Below are 17303 nucleotides of genomic sequence, written 5' to 3'. Positions count from 1 at the left end.
ACTATACATGCCTGCATCACTATGTACAGCAGTGAAGCAATGAAAACTCTTTAACTATCTCCTTAGGTGAATTCCTGGCTGGTTTCATTGTCGTGTGGTCAGGAAACTTACAATTAAACAGTGTGCCCTCAGAAAATGCAGTTTTGCTGTAACCAAAACATTTTGTGAAATCATGTGTACTTTGACAAAATTTCATTGGGGGGGAGGCAGATCACAGGAAAAACATTTTAATATTTAAATATGCTGTTCTGACACTTTCTTGGTATGGAAAGTTTCAATTTTTTGTTAAACTTTCAAAAAAAAAAAAAAATTCTAAATGAGAGGTTGAAATCCAAATAACATCTTGAAGTATCAAATCAAAATGTTATGACCCAAACCAATTTTTTTTATTTCAGTTTCTCCCTCTTTCTCTGCTCTCCCTCCCACATAAAAAACCTTTTGGAATTTTGGCTTTTCATCCTGATTTGGAACAAAATAAAACTGTCTTTCTAGCAAAACATAACTTCAGTCTTTTGTCCATCTCTATTCCGTTGCAAAGCTGACTCTTCCTCTCTCCGTTAGAATGGTTATCGTCCTTCGAGCTTTGAGAATTATCATTCTGATAAGAATATTTCGCCTGGCTTCACAAAAGAAACAACTGGAAAAGGTGACCAGGAGGATGGTAAGTTAGCCTCAAAGTTTGAAAACCACAATAGCACATTCAGACAAACTCGTATTCTTACAGCAGTAACTGTGACTTCTTCAACAATGAAGGGTAGTAATAAGAATTTTCACTTTGTTCCCATCTCCTTCTGCTTCCCTCCCTTCCTGTTTGTTTCTGTCTTAATTTATTTTGTACTCTGGTTTCCCTCCTCCGTACCTAACACTGCACCGTTCTCATTCTAAAATGGTCAGAACTGCAGGCCAGGAGACTAGTAACAGCACTCTTCAATCTGCTCCAGTGATTGATAGGAGCAGCTATTGAGTTAGGGTAGCGGTTCCCAATCTGTGGTCTGTGGACCTGTAGTGGTCCACAAGGCTACTACAGAGGGTCCGCAGAAAAGAAAAAACATCCTCACCAAGGAAATGTACAATTTCAAATAAAACTATAGCACATGGTGGTCCGCAAAATGTTTGGAGGTTGAAAAGGGTTCCGCACACTCAAGAAGGCTGGGAACTGCTGAGTTAGGGCATCAGGTAGGTTGGGAACCATTTCCGCACTTGCCAGTGTCTCAATTATCAATATACGGATGTGTCTTCTAAAGCTCCATTGTTCTACAGTAGCATCCTGATGCAAGTAGCTAATTCTGTCGTTCCATTTTCTGGGCTGATTTTTATTGAGCAAACTTGTGTGGCAGGGCAGATGCAAGAAAATCTGCTGTATCCCATGAATCTTGGAATGAGTGACTACAATGAAAATCAGAGACAAAGGCTTTTATTATAGTGTGTATTCTGCAAATATAAACAAAAAAAAAACCAGTTTCTAGTCTGTTTTAGCTTCCTGGTAGCATCTGATACTAAAGCTCCTTTTTATCATGTCTAGACAGTTTACCAAATAGCTTTAAATAGAAAATTTCTCCCCTCCCCTCCCTCTGATTCTTAATGTAAGATCAATTTGACATGCACATGGAATTTAGTTTTTTGGGGAACAAAATCCATACTCCATCAGCATTGTGCCTGTGAAATGTAGACAAAGTAATGGAGAAACTTCCAAGGTATTTATATAGCTAGAGGTTTACCCTGAGGCATCAAAATTTGTTCTAGAAAAAACTCTGCAAGACTTAAAAGGGAGAGGTGTGTGTGGTATGTGAGAAATCTGTCACTTAGAGCTCAACTGACTTTTTAACGTCAAGTAAGATATCACATTTCCTTTCCATCTCCATCCCATTAGGAGTTAAAGGATTCCCTGGCATCCTTTAATAAAGTAAAAGTAACCCTTGTGATCTGCCTAATATTTCTCCCTCTAAGGTTTCAATTACACATGAGTAGGCCTGATTTCGCAGTTGGTGAAGATGCAACAAAGCTGATGTCGTCGTCCGTGTCCTAGCAACATAGCTATGCTGAAACCCCCACCCCTCCCAGTGTAGATGCAGCTATGCCAACAGAAGAGTGCTTTTGGCAGCATAGCTAATGGCCTTTGGGGAGGTGGTGTTCCTACACCAGCAGAAAAACTTTTGTTGATGTATACTGCGTTTACACTAGGGAGCTATGTTGGCATAGCTATGCCAATATAGGCTCTGTAGTGTAGACCAGCCCTATGTCTACACTCGTGCTTATGCTGGCAAAAATTTGTCACTCGGGTGTGAAGAAAAGAACCTGTGCTGAGTGACATAAGTTTTGCCAGCATATGCACAAATATTGCCGCGTTTGTTTGTATGAGAGAACGCTCTCTCGCCGACTTAATAAAACCACCTAAACAAGCTGCAGTAGCTATGCTGGCGGGAGAGTATCTCCTGCCAACATAGCGCTGTCTACACAAACACTTATGCCGGCAAAATTTCTCTCTCAGCGTGGGGTGTTTTTCCACACCCCTGAGCAACAAGTTTTGCTGGCATTAGCGGGAGTGTAGACAAGCCCATAGCCTAACTATGTACAGTCTTCCTCTACCCACTGCAGAGGGAAGTGAGGCTCTGCCACTCTCGCCTGGTTATTGTTTCTCCTTGTAACTATCTGCACTATTTTAGTATTCACCCTTCTTGACGCTCACTAATCTTTATGGTTCCCTTGACTCTCATTTTTAACTCATTTGTTCTTCTTTTTGGCTGACAGGTCTCAGAAAACAAAAGGCGCTATACAAAAGATGGCTTTGACCTGGACCTTACTTACGTTACTGGTTTGTACAGTTTTATGGCCCAATAGTTCTATAAATGTGTCTGTTGGCAAACTTTCCCTTCATTTCAAACAAAACTGATAGAAATTTCAGTTCTTCAGGCTAGATTCACAAGGGGTTTGGATGCATTTTTTTGCGAAGAGACTGAGAAGGAGGTGGTTGTGGTGCCCACCCTTACAACTAATAGTGCAGTAGTTAAGGTACTTGCCTGGGATGTGGGAGATCGTGCTCTGGAGTGAGGACTTAAACCTGGATCACCCACATGCCAAGAGAGTACCCTGGCCACCGGCCATAGTCAGTCCTGCCCCACCACCACAGTTCTTGTGGATCCATCCCTTAATTTCCTTTGCTTTTGTTAAAAATGTCCAAACTTTTTTGTTTCAGCTCAGACAACATTTTTCCAATTGCTTTGATTTTGCTGAAATGTCCTCATTGGTTTGACTTGAACCAAAATATTCAAAAATTTTTTGAACTGTCAGAAAACAAATTTCTCTCATACACTTATTTGCAAACATCCTAGAATTGTCAGCTTTCTGAAAAAAGGATACAAAACTTAATCTATTGTTTTAAGCAGCTCTTGCTGTGTGGAGAATGCTGATTGATAACTAGGATTTCCTCTAGTTGGAATATCCATTATTGCAGGGCTGTTAATCTGTTAAATATCATACAATAGAGAGCAGACAGTACATTGGCAGAAAATGTACTTCTTTTGTAATTAAAAACTCAAATTTTAAATACTGCTGTTGGTACTCACACTATGACTTCTTGTTTGTGATATGGCTTGTAACTAATGGCTCAGAGCATTAATGGTGCTTCTACTCTCAGAGCTACTTCCCATTTCTGTGGATTTAATGTATCCATTTTTCCTCCACAGATCGTATTATTGCAATGTCATTTCCATCATCTGGGAAGCAGTCTTTCTATAGGAATCCTATAGAGGTAAAGTATCATCTAAAATCCCTCCTGCATGTGACTTCAGACCATAACGGCATTGAATTTCTGTATTCCACTTCCAATCCCTTTTCACTAAACTGAATATGGATCAGATTGGGAATGACTACACTAGCCTCTGACCGCCTCCAGGAAACAAACTTGCAGTCTGAGACCAGTACTTGGTGGTCTTATGTCCAGATCACATGAGTATAAAAATTAAGGTGCAATCTCTGTCCATTCTGTCCTTGGGTTTCTCTCCTCTAGTTATCTGCGTAAGTTTTTGTTGCAGAAGTGTCCTGAGGTTACTATCACTTTCATTCTCCATTAAAGCCTGCCTGAGAAGGTCACTTTTCTCTACACTGTTAAATAGTGACTAATAGATGAGGATATTTTCCTCTCAGACAGAATAGGAATAAATGATCATTTAAACTTCACTGCATAAAAAATGGTAGTTGGCTGGCTCAGTAGCCAGATGAGGACCTGAGCTTCTCCTTTATTCTTTTCTAATAGTCTGTTGTGAATATAGTCAGTCTTTCAGGTAAGGATCGTATAATGTCGTAAGTAGCAGTAGAAATGAAGAATAACTAGTGGGTGGTTTAAACATTTAAAAAAAGTTAAGAAATAAACATTTCTTATGTCTTATTTCCTTAAGGAAGTTGCAAGATTCTTGGACACAAAACATAAAGACCACTATAAAATCTATAACCTTTGCAGTAAGTACATGCCACTACTGTTACGCTGGAGATTGAGTGATTCCCACAAAGTGTCTCAGATGTTACTGAAGCTAATTAGCATAATAGCCTCCTTTCATTCAGGCTAAATGAGGGAACAAAAAAATGCTCCTTTATTTAGTGGTAGCCAAAGCAATGGAAAACATCCTTCAAATGACTGATGATGAAGGTGGGGGCTGGGGATTAACTGGTGGAGCTGTGTGTCTGAGGGCTTGCCTGCACTTACAGCTCCGCTGTTGTTGTGCTTAGTGAAGATGCTACCTATGTTGACAAGAGAACATAGTTTCTTCCTCTCCCTGAAAGGCAGTTGCTATGTAGCAAGAGAAGCCCTCCCATCAACATAGTTCTGTCTACACAAGGAGTTTTGGTCAGTGGCCTACTGTAGGTCTCTGGCGCCCGGGGTCCAATACTTCTATTTGTGCACTTCTCCTCCGCCCCTGTTGGTGGCAGTGCCCCATGCAGGGGGGTGGGTGTGCACGGGCCTGTTTCCCACTGTCCCCCACTTCCCTGCCCCCCCTGCTGCGGGGGTGGTGGGTGCGGTAGGGAGTAAGAGTGACGGGCAGATGCCCTGGGGTGGGGGGGAGCTGGGTGGACAGGCTGGGATCCCCACGACTCCCTCACTGCACCCAGCATGGGGGTGGAGGGACCGGGGTCGGTGTGGTTGCTGAGAATGTCAGCAGGGGGTAGCTCCTCCTGAGGAAGGCCCGGCCACTCCCGGCCCCCCCACCACCCCTAGGCCAGCACCTGGGGGCATGGCCCCCTTCTACCTACACCCCTTGGTACGCCACTGAGTTAAGTGGATTTTTTGCACCTCTGAGTGACTTAGTTATACTGACAGAAGTTTGTAGTGTAGACCAGCTGAATCAGAAGCAGCCAAAAAGCATGAATGAGTTAAGAGACTGTAAGAAAAGCACTGGTAGGGTGGCTGAGAGAGCATTTTGGGCAGAGTGCTGGCTAGAGGGGCAGGCTTGGAATTGCAAGGAAGAAACTGTCTCCCATTGTTTGATCCCCCTGTGTTCAGAGAATGTGTACATTCTTTGCAAATAAACAGTATTGCATCAAATTCCTAATGGAAAAAACCCTCAAATGTTAAGTGCCAAAAGGCACAGGGGTATGTACAATCAGATTACCAGAGCCAACATCGGTTCAGCCCACCAGTTAGAAATAGAGAGGATCAAGCTAAAAGGGTCATGACTTTGAAAAGTCAGAGGCCAGTTGTCTGTCCCCTCGCCCTCCCTCCCCCTCCCCCCCAAATCACTGTTGCCAAATGATGGCAGTCGGTGGGAATCTTTTTGGGCCCACAATGCACTGAGAGTGCAAAATTGAAGAAGCAAAACAGGAAGCTGATTTTCAAAGTCTGACCTGATCCAGATCTGCTTAAATCGAATCCTGTGTCAAAGAACAAAGGCTCCAGTAGATAAGATTCAGCTGCTGTTACAACATCTTCAAAACATAAGCAGAGAAAATAACTTGACTTTAAATACATAAACAAAATTATGATGATTTACCAAAATTCTAAACTAGTTTAATCTGAAATTTTGGGTTTTTTTGCTTGTTTGTAGGTGAGAAAGGTTATGACCCGGTATACTTCCATTACAGGGTGGAGAGAGTCTTTATTGATGACCACAATGTCCCCAGCCTAGAGTAAGTCCTGTGCTAGGATTTCTGCAATCCAGTAACAATATGAGGCATAAAACCAGCTCTGACAACACTGTAATTATATGTTGCTTTTAACTAGGGACATGCTGAAATTTACTGCTAATGTCCGTGAGTGGATGAAACAGGATGAAAAGAACATCATAGCAATTCACTGTAAAGGAGGCAAGGGTAAGAGAACAAGTATTGTAGCAAAGAAGAGATTGGAAAACAGTTAAAATGGTGTAAAGCTTAGTTTTAAAAATGTATTAATTTTCTTGCATGATTAAATTGAAGATTTCTGATGCATATATAACTTCATCATGGGATAGCTCAGATTTCTATCCAGCCAAATAACATGCATGTTAATAACTACTTTGCACTTCATATATCCTTAATCAGAGGCGCTCAGAACCCTTTACAAAGACTAAGGGTAAAATTTTCAAAAGTGCCTAATATTGGATTGAGTCACTTACTCAACAGATGGGGTCTAACAAATATTTATTAAGGCAAAACACTCAGCAAGTGATTTGATTGTCTTAGTGAGCTTCCCACTTTAAGTAATCTCATCAGTTGCCTCCAGCACCAGACAATACAGCTTCAACCTGCCTTGGTAATACTAATTTATTTATAACTCTTTTCCTATATATATGTATCAGTCTCTCATTTCCATATTAACTCTCCTCCCCCATTAGTACAAGTTTTGTGTTGGTTTGAACTAACTTTTTTCTAGCTTTCTGGTTACTTTCTTTTCTTCTCACAAATGTGATTATTCAATGTTTAAACATACCCAGTTCTGATTATGCTGTTAAATGTTATGAGCAGACTTAAAATCCACAGCAGGCTTCTGTCAAGTATTGGGAGTGAAGGCGCATTTAGGCTAAGCACTTAGGGCACTTTTGAAAACTTTACCCGAAGGCTCACAACACTCTGAGGTAGACAATCATCATTTTCCCCTAGCCCCCAAACCGGAAGACTGAAGCAAGAGAAGCTTGCTGCAGTTTAGAGTCATCGGGTATAGAACCCAGATCTTCCCTTGGTACCAGTTCCCAGTCCACTGCTAGCCACACATTTCCTACATCCAATTGCTTGTTTCAGTCAGTTTGCATATTGAAGGTCTCTTGCCTGCTGGCATCTTGTATTTGAATCTCTAGTACAACTTTAGGCATCTGCTTTTGAACAATTTTGACTAATTTTAGGCACATCAGAGGCTAAACTTGGCAAAATCCTAGTCCCAAACAGCTCATTGAAATCAGCGAGCTGCTGGGTGCTTGGGACTCTGAAAATCAAACATCCACTTTTGAAAATGTTGGCTTTAATTTTTGACCTGTGTGCCTGCTTCATGTTGGCGACAGTTTTCCCTTAGCCAGGGCATCCCTGGGGAGAAGTTATGCTATAGAACGACTGGAGATTCCATTCTTGAGGCAAAAGTGCTTACCCAAGTATGTGTAATCCTGGGGTTTTGAGGTATATTTGGCACCATCTCAGACTAAACACTGGGGTCTGAAAAAGTACCAACCATCTTGTTATAGTTCATGGTAAAGCTGCAGAGAGGATTTATCTTGGAACATTCTCCTCAAATAAGTTAGAGGAACTAGGAAAATACAAAGCTGTAAAAACTGCTATGCAAAAACTCATTTTAAGATCAGCAGTGTTGAATCCTGTCTAAGATTGTACTCTAGTTTCTATTCTAATGTTGGAAACTATAAACAGAGGCAACATACATAAGTAGCCTTGCATGTTGACAGTCATAAATAATGTTTCAAAATACCGTGATATATCTGTACTCTTCATGTAGTCTTGTTTTTTTCTTTCTAATACAGGCAGGACTGGAACAATGATTTGTATTTGGCTCATTGACAGTGACCAGTTTGAGAGTGCAAAGGTACAAGAAAAAATCGGTATTAGCCACTTCTCTTTTTTAAAGCATGTTAGGCTCCAGAAAGATGAGGCATCTTCTGAGTAGACTACATGTGTGGACTAGGGAGAGAAACATGTCTGGCTCTCAAAAGGAGAGCATATGCTCTCCGTGGAGAGGCTTTGCCAAATGTGGTGTGTGTTCATACAGTTAATGTTCATAATTTGAGGGGATGGAAAAATAGCAGTCAGGAAGAAACTGGATCATGCTGGGATGAAACCAACCATGAAAGCATTTGATTGTGCTGTCAAAATAATGACTTTAAAAACCTTCCACTTTAAAATTATTATAACTCTGAATTTAAGCTTAATATCTTATTTTAAAGCAAGGCCTCCTCAAAGTTTAGTATCAAATTTTTAAATGTCCCAACTTTCCCCTACTGCATTTATCCCGATTAACTGGCACTTTCTAAACTGCTCCCTATTCTGGATACACATAGCAACGTCTTCAGAGACCTTGGCCTGTGGTGTCAACTCCCCACTGGGTGGAGAGGGGAAACCCACCTCCCTTTAGAATTTGCCCTTCATTCTTCAAAGCCAAAAGCAGGAGCCATTGGTGAAGATGAACTTAAAATCATAGAATATTAGAGGTGGAAGGGACCTCAGGAGGTCATCTAGTCCAGCGGTTCTCAACCAGTGGTACGCGTACCACCGGTGGTACTTACCGGAAGGCTGAGTGGTACGCGCGCCGCTGAATCCGCAGCCGCTGGAAGGGCCCTCCCACCTGCCCGTGCGAAACCGTGCCGCCGAAAATGGGGAAACGGCGGAAGGGTTTTGGCGGCGGGTATTGTTTCCGCCGCGAAACCCTGCTGCCTGTCTCTCCCCCCTGCCACGAAACCCTGCTGCAAATCCCTCCCGCCGCCGCCGCCCCGAAACCCCACTGCAAGTCCCCTCCGGTTTTTTTCCCGAGTGGTACTCGGGTCGGGTACAGTTGGGTCAAGTAGTACTTGACCTGACTGTACCTGGCCCGAGTGGTACTGGGGGGAGGGGGAGGTTGAGAACCGCTGTTCTAGTCCAACCCCCTGCTCAAAGCAGGACTAACCTCAGCTATATCATCCCAGCCAGGGCTTTGTCAAGCCTCAGCTTAAAAACCTCTAAAGATGGAGATTCCACCACCTCCCTAGGTAACCCATTCCAGTGCTTCACCACCCTCCTAGTGAAAAACTTTTTTCCTAATGTCCAACCTAGACCTCCCCAACTGCAACTTGAGACTGTTGTTCCTTGTTCCGTCATCTACCACCATTGAGAACAGCCTAGCCCCATCCTCCCTGGAACCCCCTTTCAGGTAGTTAAAGGCTGCTATCAAATCCCCCCCTCACTCTTCTCTTTTGCAGACTAAACAAGCCTAGTTTCCTTAGCCTGTCCTCATAAGTCCTGTGCTCCAGCCCCCTAATCATTTTTGTTGCCCTCCGCTGCACTCTCCGATTTGTCCACATCCTTTCTCTAGTGAGCGGCCCTTTTCTGCAGAACTGCTGCCTAGCTCGTCGGTCCCCAGTCTATACCACCAAGAGTGGCAAGTCTCATAATTTAAAAGCAGATCTGCTGCTGCAATGCAGCATAGATGGATTTGTGGCCTAGATAGTGCCTGGATAGCACCCAAAAAAAGCTGTTTATGAATCACTTGTATCTGTATGAGAATCATCAAGATTGGTGTATTGGGTTAACTCCTCTTCTACAAGGGAGTTTACAGACTTCTCTCAAATATAAGCGTGAATGTCTGCAAATTTTGAAATTCTACATGTTAAAAAAACCTGACACCCCCCCCCCCCCCCCCCCCCCGTGTTGGCCAGTAATGGTCCCTGGAACCATGTCTGTGGTGGTCTTCTGGAGTGAGTTCTTTTTTGAGGGTGATGGAGGCAGACTGGGAGTAAAAGGGGGTGTTTCTAATAAGGTGTGGATTTTTAAAACTTCTCTGGTTACTTTAGTAAAAAATTCACTCTAAACTAGGAAATTTTTGTCCCTCTTGAAATGTTCGCTACTGTCACAGTGGGGATCGACTAGTCCTCATGTTTCTAGTACCACCTCACTCTAGCTTCCAAAGCTGCTACCCTCCAACATTGGTTTGAACTCTTTCAAATCTATTACCACTGTTCACATCTGATACTACTGGGTTTTAGTCTTCAATTATAATTGTATAATAGTACAAATGTCACTGTGAGGCAGCTGGAGGATTGTCCTGTTGCTTCATTTGAAAACCGACTCTCTTGTATGTAGGAGAGCTTGGACTATTTTGGGGAGAGGAGAACTGATAAAAGTACAAGTTCCAAATTTCAAGGAGTTGAAACACCATCGCAGGTAAGAGTCTAAACAAAGTGAAACTTGTGGAGGATATTACACAGGAGATTTTGAAGTCTTTTTGTCTAACTGTTTAAGTGTACAGTGGGATGGAAGAACCAGAACTGAAGTATTTACCACAGTTCAGTTGAGACCTTCCAAACTTCTGTGGCATATGTCTGGGTAATATGCTTTTTAGGAACTTGATGACTTCCCCTTACTAAGTTGGCCCTCCTCTGTGGGGGAACTTCCCCTCTCATGCAGCTCCAACAATTAATGTGCTGGAGGTTGGAAGAATAGGTGAGAAAAAGGGCACAAAAGGCTTTTAAAAAGCTCAATATGTAGCACCTTAATATTAACCAAGTGTTGAATAAATTATGCTTAGAACTGGCTGGAAGACAGATCACTTTGGGGGGGAGGGGGTAATCATGGCTTTTGAATTTTATTTTTTTGTCCTCAACAGGACAAAGTTAAAACCACCCACCGAAAAAACTGGGAAGGGATTTCAAGAAAAAATAAGATTTTGGAAGAACAGAAATGGACATTTTTGGCTTCCCAGCTGCCCACCTGGAAGGAAGGCCCTTGTCAACTTCATTTAATTTGGGTCAGGCAAAAAATGAGTGAAATTGACAGGGCCTTCCAGAAAGGCAGACCGTAAGCAATCATTTCAAACTTAGATTTCTGATGGAAAATGCCCTCTTCTCAGAAGACTGTCAACCAACTACTCAACACCCACAAGGGTTCTGTCAGACAAGTGTTCCCACTATTTTATAGGTGGGAGTGGGGGTGGAAACTGAGATGCAGATTAAGTTACTTCCCCAAGCCATGCACAGCAAAACTATGGCAAAAGTGGGATTTATATTCTATAAATTCCTGTCCTTTAGCTCAGTTTGCCATTTTTCACTCATTGGTCATTGAAAGCAACACATTCTCTATGTGCCGAATGTGGTGAAGAACATATTTAACACTGGCAGCTTTATTTTGCATTGCAGAGTAGATATGTTGGGTATTATGAGACCCTGAAGAACAAGTATAACTTGAAGCTCCCACCAGAGAAACTTTTCAAAATAAAGAACATCAAAATCTACTCTATTAATGGTAAGAATTAAAAAAAAGATCAAAGTTTCCACATTTTTTTATTTTCTGGTTTGGATGTTTTCCAATGGTGTTTTCAAATTCCATATACACATAAACTCCAGTTATTTGTAACTCAGTTGCAGGTGAAATGAACACCTCTTCTATGGCTGCTGTGCCACTTTTAAATGGGTTCTTTCTGCCTCTTTTCTTTTAATGGTGGCAGATTCCCTCCAACTGGCATTAGAATGGGGAGGGAGACAGTGAGGTGCACACATTCAGAGATTAAATTCTTCAGCAGATAAAGTGACTGTGATTTATATCTGGCATGGATCAAATGCTTTCAAGCATGCTTCTCAGAGTCTGATATTAGAACAGCCTTTGCAGAGAAGCCAAGGACTCAAGTTCAGCTTCCATGCCCATTCTGCCCACCCACAGGGAACCTTATATTGCTGCTGCTCCATATCTTTTCTGTGGCTAGAGGAATTGATCTCCAGGGTTCCATTTAAGTGCTTATTGTTCTAGCTCTATTATTTAAAGATAAAACCCTAGCATAATACAACTTTGATTCCTTCTAGGAGTTGGAAAAGGCAATGGAAGTGATCTTAGAGTACAGATAATTGTGAAAAAAAGAGTTGTATTCCATTGTGTTTGTGCAACTCAAGAAAACTGCAGGGTAAGAACTCACTTTGGATCTAAGGGAGGTGTATGACTGACTGAAATGTCTTCACAATACCTAACATTTGCACCTTTTACTAAATTGTCACATCTGTTGGTTTTTGTGGGGAAAATATTGGCTGTAAGACACAAATCTTTCTCACTTTCTGATAAGGGAATTTACCAATACTAGGAATAGAAAACTTTGCTCTCTACTTCCTGCACATCTTAATGTTACCTAGAGCTCACAAGTTTCACAGGACAAAAGGAAATGTGGGTTTCCCAAGACACTAGAGGTCAAATTCTTGACAATCAGTTAGTAAAACTCAGTACCTTGACAACACAAGGAAAATGATTGATCAGTGTCTTAATTTTCATTGTAGAGCCATTCACCATAAGTAATTGGATACTGTCATATGAGCCACTATAATGTAGTAGTGGAACACTGTTAATTAGCACGGCTTGATTGTGTGCATTTAATTTTCAGTTTGTTTGAAAAGTTATTTCAAATGGTTGGTTTCTTCTTCAGTTATTTTTTGATGCTGAAAACGACTTTGCAGTAATTGGCTTGGAAGGCTGCCCCATTATAAGTGGTGATGTTAAAGTCAGATTTGAATCACGAACTGTAAGTATAGTGGAACAAAGACTACCTATTTCTGGTAAACCTTCAACTTTGAGATGTAGGATATCTATGTATCTGTTGGTATTGGCATTGGTATCATATTGGCATAATGTGAAAATCTAATGCAAAGGACAAGTCTAGACTTTTTTCATGAGAATTTCCTGCCATCACATTGGAGTGCATGATTTCCTCTTATAAAGATGGAAAATACTTGCAAACGTTTGAGTACAAGTGTTCAGCACTTGACTGCTTCTCTTATCTCCTGCTGTGACATATCTAGTAACAAAGTAACTTCAGACAATGGATAGTGCCTAACTTTTTTTTTTTACTCTCAAGGCAAGAAGGGCGCACAGGTATTTCCTGCCCTTGCTGCAACTTGCTTTGGCTATCTCATTTGTTGCTTTCTTCTTCACAGTAGAATGCATGTGATGCACAAACCTGCATTCTCTTTCATTGACCTTACTGTAAAATTCCAGCTAAAGTCAAGTGAGACTGTTCTGATGTAGGTGAGCAGCAGCCCCTTGTCAGGTTGTCTTCAGGGTTGTGTGTGTGTGTCTGACTATGCTATTCCTGCCTGTTCTGCCCAGGAGTAATCTGTGCTGTACTAGAACTTTTTTAAAGGCAAATATATAAGAAATAGCCTAAATATAATTTTGCTTATCCTTAGGATCTTCCAAAAGGCTATGACGACTGCCCATTCTTCTTCTGGTTCAACACCTCTTTTATAGAAAATCACAGGTAAGGTGTAATATAACAGGACAACCAGAGTGGCAAGTTCATAATGCTACAATTATCAGTACATGAGCAAATCTTAATAGATTTATGGAGAGTCTTAAACATTTGGAAAACTGAAGTATCAGCTACTTCAAAACCATAGAGTTTAAACCTTTGATAGGTAATAACAGTGCAATAAGTTGGAAACCTGCAGTTTTTGGGCTTAGGAATGTGGGGGGGAAAAACTCTCTCAGCCTTTGCATTGTTTGCATAATGCAAGGTGCTCTAGACAGATTTGAAGAGGATCCTTGCCCTAAATAGCTTAGTCTAAGACTCCTACAAATGCAGGACACTGTAGAATGCCACATGACTAAGTATTGAAGCTGAATGTTTAGTTGTCTAAAATAAAATTCAGAACAAATCGTAACTCATTTTGTGGCTGCTTTTCTTCATTACCATGTTTATGTAGAGAGTGGGGACTTTGTCTTCATACTTGTCTGTAAAGCAGCTGAATATTGATGCTATACAAATATTGGAGCCTTATCATGCTCTTGGCAAATGCTTCTAACTTAGGCAAGGTCTCCAGTGAGCACTAGCAAAGGCTGAAGGTCAACATACAAAATGACACTACATTTGCAAAGTTGGGTGTCAAGGCTTTGGAGAAGCCTGTTTTGGCACCATTTGCTGCATGTGGAAGCTGGTGTTCATCTAGGCCTGATATACCCTAGTGACTTATACCTGACAGATATGATCAGAACAATAGCTGCATCAGGGCTCAATAGGCAATACGTTACCGTGAACAGATTTATAGGTATTTAATAATTATGCTCCTTTGTTTTTTCCTGTTCCTTTTGTGATGAATGAAGTGAGGGGAACTGTCCTTTCCTTACCATTACATGATCTAAATAGTTCACAGAAAATGGCCCTAAATCTGAGCTTTGTGTTTGCTGTACATTAAAGATACCATGATACCCACTGAAAAGTTGGTATGCTCCTCGAGTTCTGTCTTGAGCTTCTGAATTACTGGAGATGATTTAGGCACCTAGGAGAACACCTCTTCACGGGGGGAAGGCACACTCTTCGTTCTGGTACATTGGGGTGTGTGAGAATTTTAGTGCTGTCACAAATCATGGATTTCTGGCAGTAGAGATGACCTGGCACTTGCAGTGAAATGTGGCCTGTCCAGCTAAACAAATGCTTGTTTTGTGCTCTAGTAAAATGGACACAATGCAACAGTGGGCAGAAAGCCTAAGATAGTTCCTTGAAAGTGAGAGTCAACCATGAAAAGACTTGATATCATAAGGATATGTGATCATGATTAAAGGGATTTAAAATGGTTCCAATTCATGGCTGGATGAAATCAAAAGCTAAAAATTGTTACCAAGGCTGCAGAAGCAGGGCTGAAAACTTAGTCTGGTTTAACACTGCATGGGTGATGTAAGAGAAACACTGCATGCTCTCCCAAATGGGGTTCAATTCCTCAAATATCCTGAAGTCACTGTCCCATAGAGATCTTCCAAATTTGGGATAAATCATGCATCTGAAGCTGATGTTGGGAGTTTTCTTGTGACCCTGGGGGGGGGGGGGGGGGGGGGGGGGAATGGTTTTTTAGTGGATACAATACAATTCATCACCAAAAAGCAAAATGATACTTGAGCAAAATAATTTTTGGCTCTGAACTTAAAAATGGTACCACTCTATCTCCAAGTGTGGTTGGTGCTTGTATCATTACAATTAAGCAGCTAGTCACCTTTCTAATAGGGCTGTTTATATAGTTCCCTTTATGGCTGAGCTTGGTCTTCTATCACACTTTTCTTAACCATGGAATCTTCGTCTGAATGGTGTAACGCATTTGGTTAACTCTTTAATGCTTGGAAGTAAAACCAAAAATACTGAAATCATGAAACAAATTCTACTTAACTCTCATGGTTAATTTCCTTTTTCTCCAAGCCTACTTTCATTCCATATATAAGATGGTAGTATGTTTGAACTATAGAATAATTAAACAGAGAAATTCTATTTTCCAGGCTTTACCTTCCTAGAAATGAGTTGGATAACCCTCATAAATCAAAAATGTGGAAGATCTACAGGGAGAAGTTTGCTGTGGAGTTGAACTTTGTAGAACCATAATGAGAAGTTGTCAGCACTTGTTTAAAAAGAGTTAATGTTTTCCCTCAAAGAATCATGTTTTGTCTTCACCAATGCAGTGGCATCCTCTGGGAGTCTTTCCTCGTGTATTTCTTGGTGTATTTGTATGGAGATACAGCACCTCCAAAATTAAATGATGAAACATGGAAAAATACCTCTTGTACATGCTGTCATATATAGTTTCTTAGAGTGACATTCTCTGAAGAATTTATTAATGTGTTAAACACATTTGTATTATGCATAATACAAAAACTGAACTTCTTGATCTGAGGACTTTCCAAGTCCTGTTACTTTTTACAGTATCCACTCTTGATTAAAAAAGGGGGGGGGTGGGGGGGAATAGGTAAGGAACCCTGCAAAAACATGATTTTGTTCCCTACTGATGGCTCGAGACCAGCAGCCTTGATACAGTTAAAACCAAAGATGTTCAACTGATCTCTGCAGTGTTCTAATTAGAACACATGACAAAAGGAAAAAGGGTCCTCATAACTTCAGGGGACACTGGATCTCAAATACGTAATCTCTCCCACCACACAGTGACTTAGCAACTACTGCAATCTGTGCTGATAAAAATAACAGCTCTGAATTTTCTAAGGCTAAGGCAATCCCCAGAACAAGGTAGCCTTTCTCTCTGGCACAGGACCTTGGTGCTGGTAGGGCAAAGACAGGTTAGATATGACAAGGAATAAGTCAACTCTGGCTTTGTTGGTTAAATGCAACTATCTTGAATTCAAGCTCTTACAAACACCACACACTCCCTTTCTCTGAGAGGGAGGTATATCCTACTTCTCTTGGACAGTAAAGGTAACTTACCCTCAGCAACAGATATCAGGTTTTGGTGTTTTGAAGGGGAAGATTCCTGGCCCCTTCCCCATTTTCAAGTTGGAAATGCTCCCTGGTTCCAGTTTAGCTAATTGTCATTCCCCTGCTCAAGAGCTGCTTGGTGCCATCTAATCTTGCTGGATCAGTCCTCACTTCATTTGAGAATCAGCTTTGTTCTAGGAGCTCATGAAAACCCCTCTCTAGGCAGAAGGCTGAGGTAGTGCTTGTATCTGATTCAGCTTGTAGCATCATAGGTGAATTTTTTTTTTGATGTTAGAGCTGAAAGCTGAGGAAAGCTTTTGGTAGCATCCTCTGAGTGTTTTGAGATTCAAACAGCCTAAAGACATGAATCCTATGATGAAAATAGTCAGACATGAAAACTGAAGCCAGGGCTTAGGGAGTTGCACAAGGCTAACACTTCGTGTCTGGATTAGAACCTAGTCTTGTGCTTTCTTGGTGTGGTTTTCAGCAGTGAAGTTTAGAAGGAAAACTGAGAAACTATCTGGGGCCAACCTCAACTAACTGCCCATCTTGCCTTTTTCTCCAAGTGGAAGTATAGCCATGGAGCCCTCAGATTTCCTTGACTTCAGCTAATGTGCCTTTTCAATCTTGGTATGGTATAGAAGTGCAAGTTATAAGGGTAGACCTAGTGTCAGTGCCAATGCTCCCCGACTACAAAAAGGAAGTGGAGAAGTTGGAGAGAGTCCAGGGGAGGGCAACAAATGATTCAGGGGCTGGAGCACAAGACTTATGAGGAGAGGCTGAGGGAACTAGGCTTGTTTAGTCTGCAGAAGAGAAGAATGGGGGAATTTGATAGCAGCCTTTAACTACCTAAAGGGGGTTCCAGGGAGGATGGAGCTAGGCTGTTCTCAGTGGTGGCAGATGACAGAACAAGGAGCAACAGTCTCAAGTTGCAGGGGGGGAGGTCGAGGTTGGACATTAGGAAAGTTTTTCAGTAGGAGGGTGG

General features: G+C 41.5%; 1 protein-coding gene across 1 annotated transcript in view; it reads left to right on the top strand.

Moving 5' to 3' along the window:
- Positions 1-15668, top strand: part of LOC137163030 (phosphatidylinositol 3,4,5-trisphosphate 3-phosphatase TPTE2-like) — a 38413-nt gene extending 22745 nt beyond the window's left edge. Inside the window, exons 7-19 of the mRNA XM_067563056.1 lie at positions 562-661; positions 2749-2812; positions 3684-3748; positions 4395-4455; positions 6036-6117; positions 6212-6300; positions 7932-7993; positions 10240-10320; positions 11292-11397; positions 11952-12049; positions 12560-12655; positions 13320-13390; positions 15394-15668. Coding sequence (XP_067419157.1) covers positions 562-661; positions 2749-2812; positions 3684-3748; positions 4395-4455; positions 6036-6117; positions 6212-6300; positions 7932-7993; positions 10240-10320; positions 11292-11397; positions 11952-12049; positions 12560-12655; positions 13320-13390; positions 15394-15496 — 1078 coding nt within the window. The 3' untranslated portion in view covers positions 15497-15668. The remainder of the gene's footprint in view (positions 1-561; positions 662-2748; positions 2813-3683; positions 3749-4394; positions 4456-6035; positions 6118-6211; positions 6301-7931; positions 7994-10239; positions 10321-11291; positions 11398-11951; positions 12050-12559; positions 12656-13319; positions 13391-15393) is intronic.
- Positions 15669-17303: the final 1635 nt, after the last annotated feature.

Source organism: Emydura macquarii, unplaced genomic scaffold, assembly GCF_026122565.2.
Source record: "Emydura macquarii macquarii isolate MOO-44397 ecotype Brisbane River unplaced genomic scaffold, CSIRO-AGI_Emac_v2 contig_2473, whole genome shotgun sequence".
Taxonomy (NCBI): Eukaryota; Metazoa; Chordata; order Testudines; family Chelidae; genus Emydura; species Emydura macquarii.
This window is presented reverse-complemented; position numbering and strand designations above follow the sequence as displayed.